The 22820-nt window shown below is 42.0% G+C and overlaps 1 protein-coding gene across 4 annotated transcripts in view; it reads right to left on the bottom strand.

Moving 5' to 3' along the window:
* The window catches only part of PKD2L1 (polycystin 2 like 1, transient receptor potential cation channel), a 165350-nt gene that overhangs the window by 98298 nt on the left and 44232 nt on the right, over positions 1-22820 (bottom strand). For all 4 annotated transcript variants that reach the window (XM_085881905.1, XM_085881906.1, XM_085881907.1 and 1 more), the window contains exon 2: positions 19067-19177. In XM_085881905.1, coding sequence (XP_085738031.1) covers positions 19067-19177 — 111 coding nt within the window. The remainder of the gene's footprint in view (positions 1-19066; positions 19178-22820) is intronic.

The raw sequence follows: 22820 nt of genomic DNA on the forward strand, positions 1-22820 counted from the left end.
GTTTTATACCCTTCCCCATATCTACGCCTCCTCACAATTCTATGTTGGACTTATACGGACAGTTCCTTGGACATCATGGTGGAGTTTCTTCTCTCACCTGTACTGTCAACTGTGGGACCTTATTTAGAAAGGTTTCTGGGGGGGTTTTTGTATACATTGTCGAGGCTCATGTGAGAGCGAACACACAACGCACAATGGGGGGGAGGGGTCAGGAGACAAAAAGGGTAGGTGAGGGAAGGACAAAACAGTGGGGAACATCGACATTCAGAGATCTGTGGAAAGGAGAGGGATGGGGGAGGGGAACGCGGGGTATACAAGACACTACAGGAACTTTCAGGTCCTTACACTGCAGGGACTTTCAACAAAGAAAGCAGGGAATTTGAAGGAGGTGGGATTGGGGTGGATTAACGGGGGTAGAAGAGATCGTGGTTTTGGGTGGGGGAAGATAAGAGGTGGTGGTGAACAGCTCTGTCGTCCAATGGCAAAACGTAAAAAGTCAACTTTTGTTCATTTGGAGAAAACAAAGGAAAACTGTTTTATCAAAGGCCTAATCCGACTGATTTGCTCGGTTTTACCATTGACATTCTAGCATCTAGGATCCACTTTTACAGTTTGTTATAGTACAAACATGTGACAGAACCTAGTAACTCCAAAAATGACAAAATCTCAACCTTGACCAAAAAGTGAATTACTAGGTTTTGCCATTGGAAGGTAGAGCTGTTTTGAAGACCTGGAGGGAAGAGTTGGATTGAAGAGAGTGTGGGAGTGTATTCCAAAGGTGGGGAAAAAGATGAATAAAAGAGTGAAGGTGTGCAATAATTCGTGATTTTGGTAGTTTTACCAGAAGGGAGTTGCTGGCGGACCTTCAGCACCCTGCGGAAATATGGGGGGGGGACATATCTCAGACAGAGCAGGGGGGGTGAGACCAGAGAGAAGATGGTAGAAGACAGAAAGACCACCAAATTGCCTGCGGTGAGAAAGTGAGAGGCCCAAAGACTCAGCCTCACCACGGGAGATACCAATGATCCAAAATGCCTTGGTTTCCAGAGCGTGAAGCAGAGAAAGGTGAGAGGCGGGAGCACCAGCCCAGTTGGGAGAGCAGTACTCCATCAGGATGCAGACAAAGCTTTGTATGTGGTCAGGAGCTCAGGTGGGCTGAGGAAGGACACGGCATGACGGAGGATGCCCAGTCAGCGACTGGCTTTGGAGGCGAGGTATGAAATGTGGATTTCCCAGGAAAGGTCATGGCAGATAGTGAGACTAAGAAGATAGAATGAAAGGACTTCTTCCAGTGGATTGTTGAGAAAGAGGATGGGGGATTTTTCCAAACGGTCCTTTTAGAAAGTCATCGTGAGAGTGTGAGATTTGCCAGGATTGAAAGACATGTTCCGTGTGTTGCACCAGTTTGTGATTTTACCCAGATCTGCAGAGATTGAAGAAGCTGCTGCTTGCCGGTTTGTAGGATGACAGATGGTACAACAGAGGATAGAGTCATCAGCAAAAACATAAAGAGGATTTTCCAGAGAGTCAGAGAGATCGTTGATGAAAACCAGAAAAAGAACAGGGCCCAGAACGCTGTCTTGAGAAACTCCAGCCTGGACAGGAAGAGGGGATGAGAGAACTCCATTTAGGGCTAAACTTTGGCTGCGACAGGAGAGGAAGTATGTGAGTCATGATTGGAGATGGCCTTAGATACCATACGAAGAGAGTTTGGTGAGCAGTGCAGGGTGCCAGACTGTGTCAAAATCATGCGATATGTCTCAGGATATGGCTCTGATGTCACGTCCGGCATTGAAGACCTCCAACCATTGTTGGGAGAGCAGAAGCAGCATATCCAGGGTAGAGTGACCTGGTCTGAAACCAAATTGATGATCGGACATCAAGCCATTGGAGAAGAGGAAGGATTTAATGTCTGAAGCGATTATGGATTCCATAACCTTGCTGATGATTGGGAGAAGGCTGATTGGTCTGCAGTTGCAGGGATCTGTTTTTGCACCTTTTTTGTGCAGGGCAGTAATGTTTGCTGATTTCCAAACAGATGGCAGATGGCCTTGAGCAAATGAGAGGGTGAATAGAACAGAGAGGATGAGCAAGAGCAGAGGAGCAGGTTTTTAGGAGACGTGGGCTGATGCCGTCTGGACCGGTTGCAGAATCTGAGTCGAGGTTTGCCAGCAAGCTCTCCACTTTGTCAGAAGAAAAGGACATAGAGTCCAGGGACAGCTGGGTTTGACTGGGTAAGGTGGGTACAGAAAGCAATGGGTTTCAGACACAAGATTTAAATGCAAATAACGGAGTTTTGGCATTCAGCCTTTTCACGTGCAGTTTCAGCAGTGCGGCCATTTAAGGTGAGGGAGGGGATGGATGGGAACATACACCAGAAACATTTGATTAGTCGCCACCAGGATTTGGAGGAGGGAGAGAGGTTTGATAGTTCAGACTTGAGATTCGAAAGATGTTGTTTTCTGGCTCCCTGATGGTAGACATACACACTTGTTTTCAGCTTCATGTAAGGAACTGAGATTTCCTTCAGTTGGATGTGCTTTCCATGAGTCAAAAGTAAGTTGCTTCAGGAAAACTGCCTCACTGCAAGCTTAAGTGAACCATGGGCAGGAGGAAGGCTATTGGGCACAATCCCGGAGGGGTTGCCACAACTGAAGATGAGAGGGAATGAATCTGTGCATGAGAGAGAGCAAGTTTCTTTGAAAGAATTCCCAGGACGAGTTGATGTTGGAGAAAGTAGCAATGGGAGACCAGTCGAAAAGTTTGATGGCTGCTTGAAGACCCTACCCGTCAGCCTGAGTGAAATTCCAGACTCGACGGCACTGAGGTGGTTCTCTAATAACAGCCAGAGAGATGTCCACTTTGACAAGCATGTGGTCAGAAGATCCGATTGGAGTGGAGGAAGAACAGAAGATATTTTCAGGAAAATTTGTCAAAATCAGATCCAGAAGAGATAGAGTACCGTTGGTTGAGATCCGGGTCAGGAAGTTGACTGATTGAGTCAATCCCAATGAGTCACAGAAGTCTTTTGCTGAAGTGTCATGGCAGGTGAGATTGCAGGTACCCACACTCAGCCAACTGGCATGATGACAATTGAAGTCACCACATATGAGGAAGAGAGCGTTTGGATGAGTGGATACAAATTGGTCCATGCTTTCGGATTGTGAGGTGTAAATGGGGTCATCACTGGTTGGTGGATGGTACAACACACATTTAAACATGAGGTGGGAGTGGAGGGGAAGCCGTAGCCAGAGGTATTCCTGGGGGTGTGGGGGAGTGAGGGCAGTGCATGGAGAGTGAGGAATAGTCTTTGATGAAGAGTGCAACTTCTCCAGCAGGACTAGGCTCAGGTCTGTCAAACCGGAGGACGGAGTAACCAGGGAGAGATACTCAGGAGTCAAGAGACATCTTGAAGGAAGAAAGTTTCTGTTTGGCAGATTATGTCTGGTTTGTCAGTGGCAACCTTGTATGTAAAGATCTGCCAGGTTTGAGCAAAGGCCCGAGATGTTTGAGGTCCACACTGTTAAGTAAGAGGGAGGGGTGGAGGCTTTGGATCCAGGGGAGGGTAGGATGAGGGAGGGGGGGAGGTAAGGAGAGTTGTTGAAAGAGTGTGGTGGATTGCAGAAGAGCGAGGGGAGAGGACTGGTTGATGAGGAGAAAAGACTCTTTGGTGCTGGGTTGAGGTACAGTGGAGAGTAATAAGGGAGGGGGAAGAAGGCAGTTGAGGACTTGAGGAGGTGGAGTGATGAGATGGAGGAGAGAGGGCAGGGGAAGGAGGCAGCTTTGTGCATGTGAGGGGGGAAACTTTGAGAAGGGGAAGTGAGGGGGGGATTGGAGGGAGAAGGGTGAATGGGGAGAGTTGAGGGAGAAAGGTGAGGGGGGAGTTTCTGATAGAGGTGAGAGGGAAGCTTGGAGGTGGAAGTGTGACGGTTGCTTTGAGAGGGAGGGGTGAAAGAGGTGCATTGGTACTGAAGTTTGAAAAAAGAGGACGATTGATGGAAAACGAACATGCATTGCAAACGGGTTTTTAATTTTTTAGGTCAAAGATGCAACTAAAGACATTACTTGAGGGATGCAATCCATCCATCCATGGGGACCATACTCTGTGCAGCGCCTTGGTGCTGCCTTGGCAGTCTCCTTGGTTATTGGGCACAATCCTGGGCAGGTTTCCACTCCAACACAGGATACCAGCAAGCAGGCACTCAATTTGCAGACCTCAGAAGGATGATAGGCAGTTAACCCCACCTGATGTTAATTCACCAGAAAAGTGAGATTTGAACTCAGGATGCAAGGATCCCAAGCTCACCACCATAACCATTAAGCCAACACCAGGCATAGGAATGCAATAAAGGCAAATTGAGAGAATGGAGAGAAAAAATGCTGGAACACTTGGACTTTTTAGACAAGGGATGCAGGAAAGGTCGAATTGAGAGCAGTCTGTTGAAATAGAAAAAGAGTCGTGAATTATAATACAGTAATGAGAGCCACGTGTGTGAAAGAGGAAGATGAAGCATTATAAGAGATTGTTTTTATTACGATTTATTTTATTTTATTATCTTGCCAAAACAAAGTTTTTGCAAGATATGTTAGTCAGCTTGTATGTTTTTTTGTTTTTTTTTTGTTTGTTTGTTTGTTTGTTTGTCTGTAATCACGTATAAAATATTCTGCAGAGCACAGTTATCATTGGAAATTTTTGTAACTTCGCATATCAGAGGCCTATAGAGGTCCCTTTCAGTGCACAAAATTTTGAAGGTCAAGGTCAAAGGTCAAGGTCACTTTGTCGCAAATCAGGGGAGTCGACGAAACCCTTATTTTTTTGAGTAATTTTGATCGGATCGTCTTCAAACTTCATGGGAATATAGTTCATGGTCTGGCGCTCAGCTGATTAATTTTTGGTGGCGATTGGCCTTGACCTTCATGGTTAGCGCCTGAGGTCAAACATATTTGACCCCAAGGTCAAATTTTCAAGTTTTAGGAACCATATTGTGTAGTACCTCAAATTGAACACCTCGATGAGTGCTTTCTAGATATGTCAAGCTTGAGACATTATGACGTCATTTGGTGATGTTATGAGGCAAAAGCATATTTTTCATGGTTACTCTGTAGAACGATTCTCATCGGAATCTTTCGGAGGCAGATATTCCTCAAGGAGTCGCTCCTGGTGGATAGTAGCTCTGTTCACCTCAGTGTGACCTTAAAGAAGTCACACGTGGTCACCTTTTGGCAAGATACAGGTCACCCTGCGGGTGACATTGGTTTATTTTATTTTTATAGAGATTGCATAACATTAAGTGAAGGAAAGGTTGAATAAAAATTGAGGTGAATAGTGAATTTGGATCAGCAAACGCAGAGGGTGGAAACACTTTCAGGAGAAACACATGGTTATGGGAGGTGTATAGTTAAAAGTAAATTAAAAAAAAATTAATAAGGTTTGCATAAGATTTGGAAAAGGAAAGGTTGAAGTAAAATCGTGGAGGTGTATGGTGAATTTGGATCAGCAAACGCAGTGAAACTGATGGTTCGATGAAATGTAATAGGAAGAGGAAGGGGTAGAGAAAAACGTGGTTTTGGGAGGTGCATAGTTAGAAAGGATACAAGGGAAATTTTGTTTTTTGGATGGATTTTTGAAGATTAGGTAAGATTAGGGATTGGGGGGTTGTAGGAAGAAATTGTGAAGGTAAAGGTGAGAGTGGGTCAGCTTAAAGAGAAGGAAGATGGTGTGACAGCAGGAGGAGGGGAAACATTTGTGCGGCCTCGGTCTGTCTGGCAGGAGCTTTCCGGCGGGCCTTAGGCAGTGGCGGGGATTTGACATTGATTATTGAGCGGAGGGTGCTTCTAGGTTCTTCTGGTATTTGGTATTATCTACAGTCCGGCATTGTTTTTGATTTGTCATTGGTAAAATAGAAATTCAAGTACTGGTCAGCTTTTGAGCTGTACATATTATATACAGTGCCTTCAGAAAGTATTCACACCCCTTGACTTTTTTACATTTTGTCATGTTACAGCCTGAATTTGAAATGGATTAAATTCAGATTTTTTTTTGTCACCGATCTACACATAATACCCCATAACGTCGAAGTAGAATTTTTTTAATTGAGAATTTTTTACATCTTAATGAAAAATGAAAAGCTGAAATATTTTGCATCAATAAGTATTCAACCCCTTTGCTATGACACTCCAAATTGAGCTCAGGTGCATCCAATTTCCTTTGACAATCTATGAGATGTCTCTACAACTTTATTTGAGTCCAACTGTTGCCAAATTAATTGATTGGACATAATTTAGAAAGAAACACACCTTTCTGTATAAGGTCCCACAGTAGAGCAGAAACTCCACCATGAAGTCCAAGGAACTGTCTGTAAAAATCCGAGATAGAAATGTGTGGAGGCATACATTTGGGGAAGGGTAGAAAGTAATTTCTAGAGTGTTGAAAGGTCCCAGGAGCACAGTGAGCTCCATCATTAGGAAATGGAAAGAATATGGAACTACCCAGACTCTTCTTAGACCTGGCTGTCCAACCAAATTGAGCAAATGGGCAAGAAGGACCTTGGTCAGGTAGGTGACCAATAACCCAATGACCACTCTGACAGAACGACAGACTTCCTTGGCTGAGAAGGGAGAATCTGCCAGAAGAACAACAATCTCTGAAGCACTTCACAAATCTAAGCTTTATGGCAGAGTGGCCAGGCAGAAGCCACTCCTGAGAAAAAAGCACATGACAGCATGTCTGAAGTTTGCAAAAAAGGTACATGAAAGACTCTGAGAGCAGGAGGCAAAAGATTATGTGGTCTGATGAGATGAAAATTTAACTCTTTTACCTGAATGTACCACCATTTGTTATTTTCCCCCATCCAAAACCATGATCCTTTCTACCCCCATTAATTTACCTCAAACCCTCCTCCTTCAAATTCCCTGCTTTTATTCCTGAAAGTCCCTGAAGTGTCTATCTTGTTTACTCAGTGCACCCCATCCCAGGCCTATGGAGTACAAGCAGAGAGTGGATGCAGTGACGCACTGCTCCAGTGCATGCTCCCATACCTGACCTGACCTGGTAGACACTTATCCAACCAAGATATTCTAGTTTTGTATTTTTTATTAATTTTCTTAAATTTGTAGAATTTGTTTTTCACTTGGAAGTTTTGGGTTACGATGAGTAAATAATGGTGGAAAAAGCCTGATTTAATGCAATTTAACTACAGGCTGTAAGCCAACAACAGGTGAAAAATGTTAAAGGGGGTGTAGACTTTATATAGGTACTGTACATATAGGCAGGTTTTTTTGTATAGTCAATGCTTGTGGAAGTGTTGGAACAGAGAGCTGATCAGATTGCAACACAACAAAAAGGAACAGTCGAAAGAGATGTGGAAAACACATCAACGGGATTGGAAGATCGTTGAGCTGCTGGTAATGTCATGCAAATTTTGTTGCGACCATTTAGTTTTGGGCGTATTTTGGCGTACTCAGTTTTCACTCCATTTGTTTTCTTGTTTTTTTTTGTTTGGTCATGTCTCAGCCATCCTTTTCGCTAGGAACCTGAAATTTGGGTACAATAGTGAACAAATGCTTTGGCAAAACATTGTTTTTTTTCCTTTTTTGATTAATTTCTTAATTATTATCGATTTATTAATTACTTATTTTCTTTCTCATCTGGAGAATATCCCAGGCATCTTTTGAGCGAGGTAGCTGATATTTAGACACTACAGTGACCAAGTGATTTGGCTATAAACGGTATTTTCAATTTATTGATTCATCAATTGTTTAATTTTTCGATTAATAAACTTAACTTTCAAAAAGTTACAGATTCGGATCAGACAGTGGTGGTTTAGGTATGCTATTAGCCAATTAATTGATTAAGAAATTAATTATTTTATGATTACTACTTTTTTATCACCCAATCAATTTTTTTAAAACTGCTCAATCCCAATTCAGCGGAGGGTGCCCGGTGGCATTGCCGGAAGCCGAAGGTGCCCCAGCAATGTCGCGCGCTGGAGGATTTGTTATTTATTTATTTGGTATGGGGGCAGTGTTCTTTGAATGTACCTCTACTTGTTACACTTTTTCAGTTGGGATTGGGTATTTCAAACATCGAGATAGAATAGTTACATCTAGGAGATGAGCCTTCAAGTCAGGTTGTCTGTCTTATAATCAACGAAGTCGATAATTAATTTTCACATTCTGTGGAATAAAAAAATAACTGACATATTGCAAAAGTCTTCAGAGTAATGGAGCACAGGTTAGTGGTAACAGAATCATGATCCCTTATTATAAAATTCCTCATTGCAAATGCTCTTTATGCCCAACAGAAGTCCTAAGTACTTCGTTGTTGTGGCAGTCAACAGAGCAGCAATACCCAGTTGTGCTGGCAAAACTACCAAAATGGTTATGTGGATTTTCATGTGTACATATAAGTCATAGAAACACATGCCATAAGCACATGTATCTCACCGAGGATAATCCATAAAAAAAATTCGCCTCACATATAACTTTTATAGTGAAAGGAAAAGTGTTCTGAAGTGTTCTAAAGTATTTAAGTGTTTTAAAGTTAAAGTGGTGTTCTAACATCTGTTGGCTTCATTGTAACTGAACAGATATCTCACTCTCTCAATCAGTACACTCCTCAACATCACAATCATGCTCTTTCTTTCCTCTCATCACACCTCCCCCTCTTCCCAAACCCTCAAATCTTGTACCTCCTCCCCCTGCCTGCTCCCTTCTTCACCATACCACTATTCAAGTCTCATCGCTCCCCTCTCCCCACCTCTCCCATCGCCCTCCTTCCCCTTGCCCGTGCCTGCACTCATCATCTCACTTCCCTCTCAAAGCTTCCGTCTTACCCCTCCCTCTCTTAGCAACCTTCACACTTTCCCCCTCCAAGCTTCCCTCTCACCTTTCTCAAAAACTCCCCCCCTCCTCACCCTTCTCCCTCAACTCTCCTCTGTCACCCTTCTCCCTCCAATCTCCCCCTTCACTCCCCTTCTTAAAGTTGCCCCCTCAAATCCACAAAGCTGCATCCTTCTCCTGCCTTGTCTCTCTTCCATCTCATCCCTCCACCTCCTCCAATCTTCAACTTCCCTCTGCCCCCTCTCTTATTACTCCCCCCTGTGCCTCATCCCATCACCACTGAGCCTTTTCTCCTCCTCATCCAGCCCTCTCCCTAAGCTCTTCCACAATCCCCCACACACTGACAACAACTCTCCCTACCTCCCTCCTCCTCCCTTGTCCTATCCTCCACCTCCTCTCACCCCCCTCCCGCACCCAAAGCCTCCTCCCCTCTCTCTTCCTTAACAGTGTGGACCTCAAACATCTGGGGCCTTTGCTCAAACCTCACAGATCTTTCCATGCAGGTTGCCACAACATATGGCCACAGTCAACATATGGCCCTTAATGGAATTATCTCATTCCCTCTTCCTGTCCAGGTTGGAGTTCCTCAAGGCAGTGTTCTGGGCCCTGTGCTTATGCTCTTTTTCATCAAGGATCTCTCAGACTCTGGAAAATCCTCTTTATCTCTTCGCTGATGACTCCACCCTCTGTCGTACCATCTGTCATCCCTCAGATCGGCAAGCAGCAGCCTCTTCACTCTCTGCAGATCTGGATAAAATCACAAGCTGGTCCCACAGTTGGAACATGTCTTTCAATCCTGAGAAATCTCACTCTCACTATGTCTCTCCGAAAGGACCGTTTGGAAACCCCCACCCATCTACTTTCTCAACAATCCTATTGAAGAAATCCTTTCAGTCAAGCTTCTGGGTTTCACTATCTGCAACTATCATTCCTGGGAAAGCTACATTTCCAAGCTGGCCTCCAAAGCCAGTCGCTGCCTGGGCATCCTCCGTCATGCCAAGTCATTCCTTGGCGCACTTAAGCTCCTGACCACGTACGTCCAAAGGTTTCATCCGCAGCCTGATGGAGTACTGCTCTCCCCACTGGGCTGGTGCTCTTGCCTCTCACCTTTCTCGGCTTCACGCTGTCGAAACCAAGGCATGTAGGATAATTTGTATCTCTCACAATGAGGCTGAATCTTTGGGTTTCTAGCTCTCTCACCGCAGGCAGGTCGGTGGTCTTTTTATCTTCTACCATCTCCTCTCCAGCATCAATCCCCCTGCTCGGACTGCAATCAGTCCCCCCCCTCCATATTTCTTCAGGGTGCTCAAGGTCTGCCAGCAACCCCTTTCTGGTAAAACTACCAAAATCAAGAATCACTGCTCACCTTCACTCTTTCATTCCTCTTTTTTCCTGCATTTGGAACAAACTCCCACACTCACTTCAATCCCACTCTTCCCTCAGGATCTTCAAAACAGCTGTTCGCCGCCATCTCTTATCTTCCCCCATCCAACACCATGATCTTTTCTACCCCTGTTAATCCACCCCAAACCGAGCTCCTTCAAATTCCCTGCTTTCTTTCTTGAAAGTCCCTGTAGTGTAAGGACCTGAAAGTCCCTGTAATGTCCATCTTGTATACCCTGTGTACCCAACCCTATCCCTCTTCCTTCCACATATCTCCTAATTTCTCTGTTCCCCACTGTTTTGTGCTTCCCTGTCCAGCCCCTCTTGTCTCCTGCTTCCCTTGTACATTCTATGGGTTAGCTCTCATACGAGCCTTGGCATTGTATACGAAAAAAAAAAATAGTCATTGAAAAATGTGATAGGTCAAGGTTAAAATGTTTCATTATGTGGTGATGTGCCTGATAAATATCAAGTTTCTCAGATTTGGAGATGGTGAATGACCGCAACATGGGAGAATAAACCAACCAGACTCGGTGCCAAATGGTTAGAGCGTTTCCTCTGAGTTTGGGAAGTTGGTGGTTTGAGACTTGGTTAAGTGCCACCAAAGACTTTAAAAATGGTATGTGCTGCTACCTTAGTTGGAGCTCAGTATTTAAAAAGGGTAGAACATGGACAAACAAAAGGACAAAAAACATGGACAAATCATGGATAAAACCACATGTTGGCAATCATAATGAAGGATTTGCTGAGCCGAATGGCCTTCTCCTGTGTTGAAGTTCTTTGAAGGGATCTCGAATTATTATTGTTATTATATATTGTTATTACAATGATGTGCTAATGTCGTACAGTATGCAGAAAGCCATTCACATTTGGGTTGCTCCTTCACTCTTGCCTGGGTCCCAACATGGCACTGAGAGTTATTAAGGTAAAAATAATTTATGCTGCAGAGCTACTCCATGGTCGAAGCAGCACATGATGTACTGTTCACTCAATGGGTAATGCACACAAATGTTGGAGTACTGTAGTTAATTTACTATGTGCATATGCACATATATACAGTGCCTTCAGAAAGTATTCACACCCCTCGACTTTTGTCACATTTTGTTGTGTTACAGCCTGAATTTAAAATGGATTAAATTTAAATTTTTGTCACTGATCGACACAAAACATCCCACAATGACAAAGTGAAAACATGTTCTTAGAAATTTTTACAAATTAATAAAAAAATGAAAAGCTCAAATGTCTTGCATCAACAAGTATTCAACCCCCAGTCAATACTTTGTAAAAGTGCCTTTGGCTGCGATTACAGCTTCAAGTCTTCTTCGGAATGTTTTTATCAGCTTTCAACATCTGGATTTGTGAATTTTCTCCCATTCTTCCTTGCAGATTTGCTCAAGCTATGACAAGTTTGATGAGGAGCGTCGGTGAACATCAATCTTCATGTCTTTCCACTGATTCTCAATGGGATTCAAGTCTGAGCTTTGGCTGGGACACCGAAGTACTTTCACGTTCTTGTTCTGAAGCCATTTCAGTGTTGCTTTGGCTGTATGCTTGGGGTCATTGTCCTGTTGGAACCTAAATCTTCGCCGCAGTCTGAGGGTTTTTGCACTCTGAAGCAGGTTCTCCTCAAGGACTTGCCTGTATTTGGCTCCATTCATTGTTCCCTCTATCCTTACAAGTCCCCAAGTCCCTGCCACTGAAAAGCATCCCCATAGCATGATGCTGCCACCACCGTGCTTCACACTCGGAATGGTGTTTGACGGGTGCTCAGTTTCTGCCAGATATAGTGCTTTGCATTCAGGCCAAAGAGTTCAATTTTCGTTTCATCAGACCACAGAATATTTTGCCTCATATTCTCTGAGTCTTTCACATGCCTTTTTGCAAACTCCAGGTGTCCTGTCATTTGCCTTTTGTCTCAGGAATGGCTTCTGTCTGGCCACTCTCCCATAAAGTCTGGAATTGTGAAGTGCTGCAGGGACTGTTGTCCTTCTGACAAGTTCTCCCATCTCAGCCATGGAACTCTGTAGTTCTGTGAGAGTAGTCATTTGGTTTTTGGTGTCCTCGCTGACCAAGTCCTCCTTGCCGAGTTGCTCAGTTTGGTCGGACGGCCGGCTATAGGAAGAGTCTGGGTAGTTCCATTTCCTAATGATGGAGGAGTTCACTGTGCTCTTGGGAACTTTCCACACTCGAGAAATTGTTTTATACCCTTTCCCAGATCATTGCCTTCTCACAATTATATCTTGGCATTCTATGAACAGTTCCTTGAAATTCATGGTGGAGTTTCTGCTCTGACATGCACTTTCAACTATGGGACGTTATATATAATGGTGTGTTTCTTTCTAAATTATGTCCAATCAATTGACTTAGCCACAGGTGGAGCCCAATCAAATTATTGAGACATCTCAAGGATGATCAAAGGAAAATGGTTGCACATGAGCTCAATTTGGAGTGTCATAAAGGCGCTGTCACACCTTGACTTTTTAGCCAGCAATGGCAACGTATAAAAATGTATGTAAAACATTGGCGTACGCTGAAGTTTTGAGATTTTTTTTTAAGTTTTGGTCGTATTCATAACGTGTTGGTCATATGCATAACATATTAGTAACGGGCACAGAACGTTTTGTTGGCTTAAAGATAACATACCAACGAATGCTTAGCCTGTTGGCGGCGTTCACAACCTATGCCCAACGATAGTTTAACTTGGGCATAGCGCGCTGCACGTATCGCCGACGAACTCGTGGCGTTCTCTGTTAAAAACCTGCCGCACGCCGATTTAAATCATAACCGCCTGAAAATTGGAAGTGTCAACATCGCAGTCACACCTTGACGATTTAGCCAGCATATGCCGACCTATGAAAAATCTGTCTAAAACGCTGGCACACGTCGAATACGGTATGGGTAAGTTGTGTATAAGTTAGGAGCACGCTGAAAAACAATGAAGTACACTGTCATATTCCGTGGTACATCGAGTACGTCGTGAAATTTCAAGCATGCTGAAAATTTTACGACGTACTCGACGTATGGCTCACAAATTCCGCATACGCTGGCATAAGTTCTCGGCACGCTCCGCGATCGTTGACACACGTCGGACACACGTTACTTATAAGTTACTCATAAGTCGAAACACGTCGAGGTAATGTTCAGCATACCTGAAGCTTAATTTTTAACCTATGAGTAACGTGCTTTGAACCTATGAGTAGCGTGCTTTTAACCTATGTGGAGCATGCTTTGAACATATATGTAAGGTATCTCAAACGCACATTGTCGTATGTAGACGAATTAGATTGACGTCTTCCGGACGACCTCAGAACTTACTGAACGTGTTTCTAACTTACATCTACCGTATAATGGCGATTTGGCAGCGTTTAGGGGAATTGTATATACAAATGAGCTTCACAAGAGGAACCTCTCAGTGTTCCAGACTCCATGTTGAGTAGATGTCAATGTCAGTAGTATCAGTAGTAGTAGTATGAGGTGAGCGTGTCAGTAGTAGTAGTCATAGCAGTGGTAGTGATAGTAGTAGTAGTAGTTCGTCCATGTCAGTAGTAGTAGGTGAGCGTGATGGGGAGGGTGTGGGTGATGATGTTTCCTCGTTGTGTCCACGAATAGGAGACTACTTTGCACCATTGTTCGATGTCCTTTTCGGCGAATTTTTTTTTTCTCATTCCCACGATGAACTATTTTTTTGTTTCAGTTTTTAAAGTATTCAAAACGACTTGGACAAATGCATAATGTACTCGTAATGAACACAGAACGCTTCGATAACTTATAGATAAGTTATACCAACGATTGATTATCGTGTTTTAGGCGTCCACAACCTATGCCCAACGATAGTCTAACGTATGCATAGCGTGGCGGCGTATCGTCGAGGATTACATGAGGTTTTCTATTCCTCGGCTGCAACTTCACTTTTAATAAATGTCTGTCACTCGCCTATTGTTCTTGGATGCTGGTGCTCGGCAATTGAAATCGTTTTCATTGAACGAGTTAAATCGCTTCCACAGCACTGCAGTCATGGCACCAACAGCAGCAGGCTCAGTGCCAGCCTCATGCCAGGCTCAAGCGGATCCCTGCAGAAGGTGTACTGCTTGGTATCCTTGGACCCACTCTGGCTCGCAGCTCGTCGAACATCGCTGGGGGCATTCACAGGAAGTTGATGAAGGATGCATGGTCCTCGTTCTGGAGTTCCACCATGAGCTGGTCATATATGCCGTAATGGCGTCGCCTCCCAATCCATAGTCTCACTCAGTTCCTTCTCCTCCGTTCACGTCTTCTTCTCCCGGCTCTATTGGCACGCAACCGGTGCAGCGTCAACTCGATGAGGTCATGTTGATGTTTGAGGACAGGTAGGTATTGTCATCTCAGCCTTGCCGTATCCTCCATCTCTCGGAATGACATGGACATGTACTCACCACGAAGTTTAAAGAAAAGACGGGTTCCTCTTGCGAAGCCCCTTTTTATATACCAATTCCCCTAATCGCTGCCAATATGCCATTATACGGTATCTATAAGTTCAAAACGCATTCAGTAAGTTCTGTGGTCGTCATGAAGACGTCAGATACGTCTACATACAGTACGTATTTGTGCATAGGACATGCTTTACAAATAATTCCCAAGCACGTTACTCATAAGTTATAAATAAGTCACAGGTACCCGAAACATTACTTTGACGTGTTTCGACGTATGAGGTACTTTCAAGTAACGTGTTGCGAAGTGTGAACAACGTTCGTGTAGCGTGCTTACAAAACGTTACTCATAGGTTAGAAATAAGTTTCGGGTACGCTAAACATTACCTTGACGTGTTTCGACTTATGAGTAACTTACAAGTAACGTGTGTCAACGATCGCATAATGTGCCTACAACTTATGGCCAGTGTAGCGGAACGTGTGAGTCATACGCCGGCATACGTCGTAAAATTTCAAGCATGCAAAAATTCGAGGACAACCCAAAACTACAACGTTTAAAGCCAGCGTACTGCGACGTATGGCAGTGTTTTTCAGCGTGCTCTTAACGTATACAAAACGTACCCATAATGTATTCGACGTGTGCCAGCGTTTAAGACAAATTTTTCATAAATCGGCATACGCTGGCTAAATCGTCAAGGTGTGACAGCGGCTTAACTAAGGGATTGAATACTTATTGCCACAAGACATTTCAGCTTTTAATTTTGGAGTGATTTGTAAAAATTTATAAAAACATGTTTTTACATTGTCATGATGGGGTATTTTGTGTAGATCGGTGACAAAAATTTCAATTCAATCAAATTTTAAATTCAGGCTGTAACACAACAAAATAAGACAAAATTTGAGGGGTGTGAATACTTACTGAAGGCACTGTGGATGCATTGATGCACACATACATACACATACACATAAACATACACATAAACATACACACGCAGATACACAGATCAGATCATGAACCATGCATAACACAGAGTGTTGGTGTTGCTGAAGCAGTTTATTTGGCTGGGCTTACAATCTGGAATGGATCGCCACTCCCACACAGGAAGTCATGCCAGGAATTTGGCCAGGGTGGCAGCGATAGCTCGACTACTCTTCACAAAAGACATCGTGGGATCTTCAACTTCCACCAAGTAATGCCGACAGATGGACCATCGAGTTTAACTTCCATCCAAAGACAACACACATGTTGATGACTCACCCTGCCTTTAAGACACCAGGATGAAACTTTGTAGCTGGGACAGGATCCAAACCCAGGCAAGATGGCTCAGAGGCAAGTGTGCATACCTCTAGAAAGGCTATCCTGCCAGCCCTTATGATCATGTAAATGCTGTGAATATGAGGGATGGGATAGGAGGAGTGTTCTAAGAGGGAATCACAATTTATGGCGTTTTCATGTGGATAGTATTGTATAATCACTTAAATGTCCATCAAAAATGATGGGTTGGAATTATTTTTTTCAAAATATTCAAGGATACTGGAAAATATGATGTTTCGTAGCAAGAAGAGGTGTTATTTTAAAACACTACTTGCACACATTACCCTATTTTCTTTATTTTCTGGGACGTTTCATTTCAATGATACAGCCTCGTGAGCATACCAAAGTCTGAAGCCTTGGCCTAGCATCAGGTGTGCTTATATTTTCATTATTTATTAAACATACTATGGACGTAAATGAACACTTGTTTTACTCTGCACGCGTTGCATATCACGTGTAGTGAATTCTACCTCCCTGTGTCTTATATTTATTATTACTTGCAGAGTACACACCCCATGGGTGATGTAACGGTTGTTCCAAGCTTGCAACATGTTCTTCTGACGCACACCTTTATATTTTTGGCTGCGAAGAGGCAACTGACGGCTCAGTCCATGCAAAAAAAAAAAACTCAGATTACATGCATGAAGCAAAAACATACTTACTGCTTATAATTCAAAACACCTCACTGTACTAAAAAACGTGCGGCAGGAATACTGCACTGTAAATGGTGGGGACTTGTAATACCCTCCCCCACCTGGAGGTGATGCTTCACGATACACATTCACAGAGAGAATTTGCGTCCCCCAACCTCATCCCCTCAAGACCATCGGAAAAGATAAAAACACCTCTATACATTAATTGGGGTTATGCTGATCCTGTGTCGCAAGTCTGGATGTAATTGGCCCAGCTCTGTAGGAGTCGCCGCCCAACAAACAAACCCACAAACAAACAAGCCGGAAGGCGACATGGGTGGTCGCTATATAATTGCATACTAGTCATACAGTTTTTGACGGATCGGGCTGAAATTTTTTGACAAAGAGGTTGATTACAGTGCGCATTAAAGTGGCGAAGCCGATTTTTGATTTTCGAAAAAAATATATTTTTCGGATATTTTTCAAAAATTTCAAAGTCCTTTGCTAGGCAACGGTGGCATCCATAGCAACGATGCTCAAAATCATACAACTAGATCCTAGTATGAACCGACCTGTCAAGTTTCATCAAAATCGGTTGACTCCTCTGGCCTCCAGAGCTGTCCATTACATACAAACAAACAGACAGACATACAGACAGACGGAAAACCTGAGAAAAACGGTAGTCTTGCGACCACCCAACAAACCCACAAACACACAAACACCGGTCCATGAATTATAGTAAGGATTTTTTTTAACGTTTCTTTACACTGCCCTTGAGGCTCGGTTTGCAAGTCACCATCTACAATTCCAATATAAGAGAGATAATATTACTCTTTTATGAAAAATGCTTTTCGAGTTTTTTTATCCTGAAAAATAGACCGTAATGAACACACAGTTGTGTTAAAATATTGATCTTTAAAAGCCTCCTCAAATCATCCTTACGAAGGATGACAGACAAATACACAATGTGTTTTACACAGGTCGACTGTGTAAAACACATTTAGACTGCAAAATCTTTAGACTGCAAAATCTTACCTTCAAGAAAATAATCGGTTGTTTTTTTTTCTGTTGTCAAATTACCTTATAATCACTTGAATTAAGTTCCTTTTGCCATTTCCTCCCAAATTCATCGAAAGCATTCAAACCTTCTGGTTTGATTCAAATTTATTCAAATTAAGAAAAAAATTCAAATTAAAAAAATGAAATAAAACACGGTTATTTGTTTCATCAAAGCCACGAGTAATTTGCAAATACATTTATCATGACTATATCTACATCATTTATGTAATTTACAGCAACTAATAACTAGCAGTGGTCTGCTGCAGTAGGCTTATTCCAATAGTTAATGCTTTCAAGTTTGACAGACCCATTTACTACAGCTCTGATTACTGGTTTTGTCTCCAATATCACGGCTCATGGAGGAAGGAGGTGTACGAAGGTGACAATGTGAATGGGGTAATTGCATCTCACAAGAGCGAAGAGCTCAATTTGTCTTTGGCGGATAATGCCTGGTTTGCCACTGCCACTCATGGCAGCGCTGATTAGGATGATGTATTTTCACATCTTATCAAAACGACTCGGTGAATGGACACGTCAACACCTTTTTTCCAAACATTATGTCAAAAATCTATGGAACTGCCAAAGAAATGTTCATCCATTCGACTCTGGCTGGAAATAATACAAACTCGAATAGAAGCACAATGCAACTCACTGTCATGACATCAAAAAACTCAATGACAAGCAAACAGTATAGTTTACTCAGCTGCATCTGAGATGAACATCCCAGTCAGATGACACATGATGTCTGTTGCCCTTGTAACCTTTGCTACCGAGCTGCCTGAAAATGAACCAGATATCTTATCCTGAAAGTTTAGTGTCTCATTTACAGAAGTTAGATATGCATTATTATTTCCAGAAGAGTATTCAAAGGAAAGCTGAACTTTGAAGAATATATGGTCTTCTGTGATATCAAGGTGAGGAAAGATCTTAAACATGCAGTGACAAATGTTTTAGCTCAGTGGGAATTGGCATCAATACCATCACACAATGGCGCACACTAAAATCATATTTCCTCTTCAAGTTTGACTTACAAAACGATTTTATAAGTGTAAGGGAAAAAAGCCAATGGTAGGTGACAAGGAGCAAAGGCAAGTGACAGTGGAAGAACTTCCACAGCAGGAGAGAATAGATGAGGTATGGACACAGGTAAGAGCCCCACCACAAACAAAACCAGGTTCCCAAATCTCTCAAAAGTGAAAATTATGCTGCTCCTTCAAAAAATTCGGACACTTAATTTAACAACCATCTGAGTGACGGCACACTCATACTGATGAATTCCCTCGCCTGTGAAACACTCAGATGACAGTTTATAGCTGGGCCGAGATTCAAACCAAGGTTAGACAGCTTAGAGGCAATTGTGCATACTCCTCGTGAGACCATCCATCCAGCCACATGTAAAATACACACACACTTTAGGAAATTTGACTCACACAAGCAAAGGTCAACGAGGAAGAAAATGTACACGATGAGTTCTCGAATGGTCGTCTTCACATATTGTTCACGGTTTTTGGGATTTTCTGTCATGCGTGTGCCCCAAAGTCCTAAAAGAAAAACAAAAGTGACTTCAAACATTGCCATTCATTTTGTTACTATTACAGTTTCCAATGATGTTTAATTTTTTTATCGATTTTTAAAAATAAAACTTATAATTAAAAAAAGAGTGACAAAAAGAGATCTCATTCTATGACGCCCTTCCCCCCCCCCCCCCACCCTACACCCAGTTTGGACTCTGCAACTGAACACGTTCATCATATTGATGCAGTGAGTGGTGTACAGCAATACATTTGTTTACATATGACCTTCAAAATATGCTTTCCTAGCTTTACAGGGTTGGCAGGTCAGGTCAGCAGCTGTCAAAGCCATGTTGGAGGTTGTGAGAAATGCATCTTTATCGTAGAAGAAAAGATGTCCGAGACGTTCGGATTCCGAGTCAATTCTTTATTAAACCACAACAGTAAATTCTCAAAACTCTGCCAGGAAACCCTGTTAAACCAAAGCTAAGGCATATTCACATATTACGAAACGAAAGGCAAAATGATGATGCTCCATACATCTCCAAGCCATTCACCTGCCACGAGCTTCAGACATTCCTCATAGCTCAGTCCAGCACACTAGTTTATATTGGCCATCCAAATGATTATTAGTCTACCTCTGTCCTCAAGTTCCCTTGGCTTCAACCCTACCTTCCAATAATGCTTTCTCCACAACATCATGATGAAGAATATCAAGAAACTTAAGGTGGATTATCATATCCACTTTCCATTGTTGTATTCCATGTCAAATGACATTTTATTCAGTCCTATTGTATTGATTGCTCTGCAGCATACTAATTCACCTTCCTGCAACAAGTCGATCTCTATTAAGAGATGCCTTTTGCATAGGTTGTGCAGCCAGTTTTTCAGCTTTTCCTTTAACACAATATGTATATCATAGTGATGGGATCGATTGCATACAGCTTTTTACACAATATGTATATCAGACTGATGGGAACGATTGCACACTCCTCTCGTAGGCAATCAATAATTCCATAACGAAGAAGGATTTTTTTGGATTAAAAGAAAAGTTTTGTTGGGGTGAGAAGGAGGGGGAGCTCCGTGAAGAACAAACATGGTCAGCTGGTGTTAACTGAAATGCAAATACTCTGAACTATCAGTTTACATGTGGTGTTTCATAGTTTAATTTTTGGCAATGTTTACATCAAGGTATCCTGTGGTGAGGACAATGCACTGGCATCCTAGAAGTTGTGGTTTGAAGCCCAGATGAAGACAGCAGCCTTAAGGATTTTGATTATAAAGTTCTAGAAACAAAGGTAGTCTTAAAATAATTTCCATGTCACAACTGAGTTGTTGGCAACAACCCAGCCTAGCTCGTTTATGAACTGAATGGAGCATCTGCCTGTTGTGCCTGATCTTGTCACCTTGTGATTAGAGTGCACACTTTAAAATTCACTCACCGAATGGTCACTAAAATGTGGGATGGGCAATAATATGCTACGTATGAAATGAAGCACCACAAAATAATATTCCCACAAAACATATTGGAAAAAATGTCTTTCATACTTTAGTTTAGTGAAACTTTTTTTTTCATGTACTCTTTTTTTCCAGTCAAGTACTCTTCGGGAGAATTTGATCAATGCAAACAACCTCAGCGGCACAGTTCACTGGAGCTATATATTATTTTTTTTTTCTTGAAATGATTTTTTTCACCAAACCCTGTCACAATGGGAACACAACGGGTTTACGGGTCGTCTGGTATATATATATATATATATATATATATATATATATATATATATATATATATATATATATATATATATATATATATATATATATATATATATATATATATATATATATATATATGTATACACTCTTTACCACAATTGGTTTAATTCAAAAGCGCTTATTGCTACTTTGAATTCATTATTTGGCTAATTGCCTTTTCACACAAGACTTAGAATTTAGTTTTGTGAAACTGTCATCCACATATTTTCCCATTGTCACACTGGAAACTGTCTGAATTATATCTATTGAGTGAGATCTATTTCTGGTCACAAGTGCCTCCTCCTATGTTGCTTGAGGGTTTCAAATCATTGTGAGATCTGGTTTGTGAAGACATCATCACAGAAAGGAAAGCTTGAAACAAGTGCAATGATTCATTTTCATATCTTCAGCAAACACAGAATGACACAAGCTAAACATCAGATATTGTATAAAGCATAAATAATCAAAAACATTTCCTTGTCTGATGTTTGATTAAAGCCCAGTTCATACTATTTATAGGTTACAAATTGAAAAGTATCATTAGTTATTACTCAGGGGTGCAGTGGAAAATTGTGAGGTATCAGGGCCCTGCAAAATGTGTCAGCTGTGACGTCATTGCCAGATCTCCTGTCACATCAAGTTTTCACCTGACACTAACCATTGGAGTCCCATAATGAGTTGTAAATTAAATACACACATTTTACCATGATAAACAACAGCTTAACACTCTTAAGAAATAGGTAAAGCATTTTTTTATTTTTTAAATTTCGTACCATGTTGTAAGAGCTGGCAGCATGGTACACATCCAAGCCTCTAAGTTGTCTAGCCTGGGTTGGAATCCCAACCTAGCTATAAACTGTCGTGGTGTTTCACAGGCAAGGTGATTCATGTGTACCATCCCTCAGATTGAAGTTAAAATGGGTGTTCCATCTGCCAGCACTAGTTAATTAGTTGTTGCCTTTCACATTCATAGTTTGTGTCTTTCTTTTTTTGGAGTTGACGAAAGAGGATAAAGCTTTGGGGCTGGATAAACATCAGAGAGTGTTGACGGAGATGGCAGAGCAGGTAGGCATGACGTTGGCAATGCAGATAAGCATGATGTTAACATATACAACATCATGTTTATCTGCTCTGCCAACATGAGTCCATGTCATTGATGTAGTATAGGGCTACCTTTACTCATAAAATGTATGATAAGCCATTCTTCATAAAAAGAGCCACGTCATTGATCTCGTCAGACATCAACTGGTTGGTTGTAGGTATCCAAACTTTTCCATGCCATCACGTTTTACAGGATGGAAATACTTTTAGTAAACACAAGATAATTAACTAAATCTGAATAAAAAATGATTGGAGAGTTTGTCTCGTTTCTGGACCATACTGTATTTGCCAATTCATACGGGTCTATGTTGTCTGTAACCTCTATTGTTATAATATCACTCCATAGACAAGATGTCCAATGTATTGACATATCCAAGCTTCTGGACAAGCTTTGACTCAGATTATTTGGCCATGAAAACACACAAAGCACAATAACTCAACCGTTCGTGAATCGACGTTCCTTTCTTTCTTTGTTTTTGTACACCAATATGGTGGCACACAAATTGCGAACGTCACGAAACAATCTCCATTATTGAGTTTGGCATTAGTGAACTATTGTTTCAATGGAAAATAAGGGTTTTGTTCAGCCCTCCTATTGCCCATATATGTACAGTAAGGCAGCACATATTTAAGACGTTATGTTAATGGAGCTCGCATGTTTGTCATATTACAGTAAGGCACCACTATAAAAAGACAGTTTAAGTGCCAAACCACTCAACAAATTCTCAACTTTTATATTAGTTGAAAATGATGTTGGATACCAGTAAACATAACTGGTAACACTTCTAGTGACATTCTGATTATGAAAAACAAAATG

Source organism: Eptatretus burgeri, chromosome 5 (genome assembly GCF_056783735.1).
Source record: "Eptatretus burgeri isolate ZD-2024b chromosome 5, Ebu_testis_v1, whole genome shotgun sequence".
Lineage (NCBI taxonomy): Eukaryota > Metazoa > Chordata > Myxini > Myxiniformes > Myxinidae > Eptatretus > Eptatretus burgeri.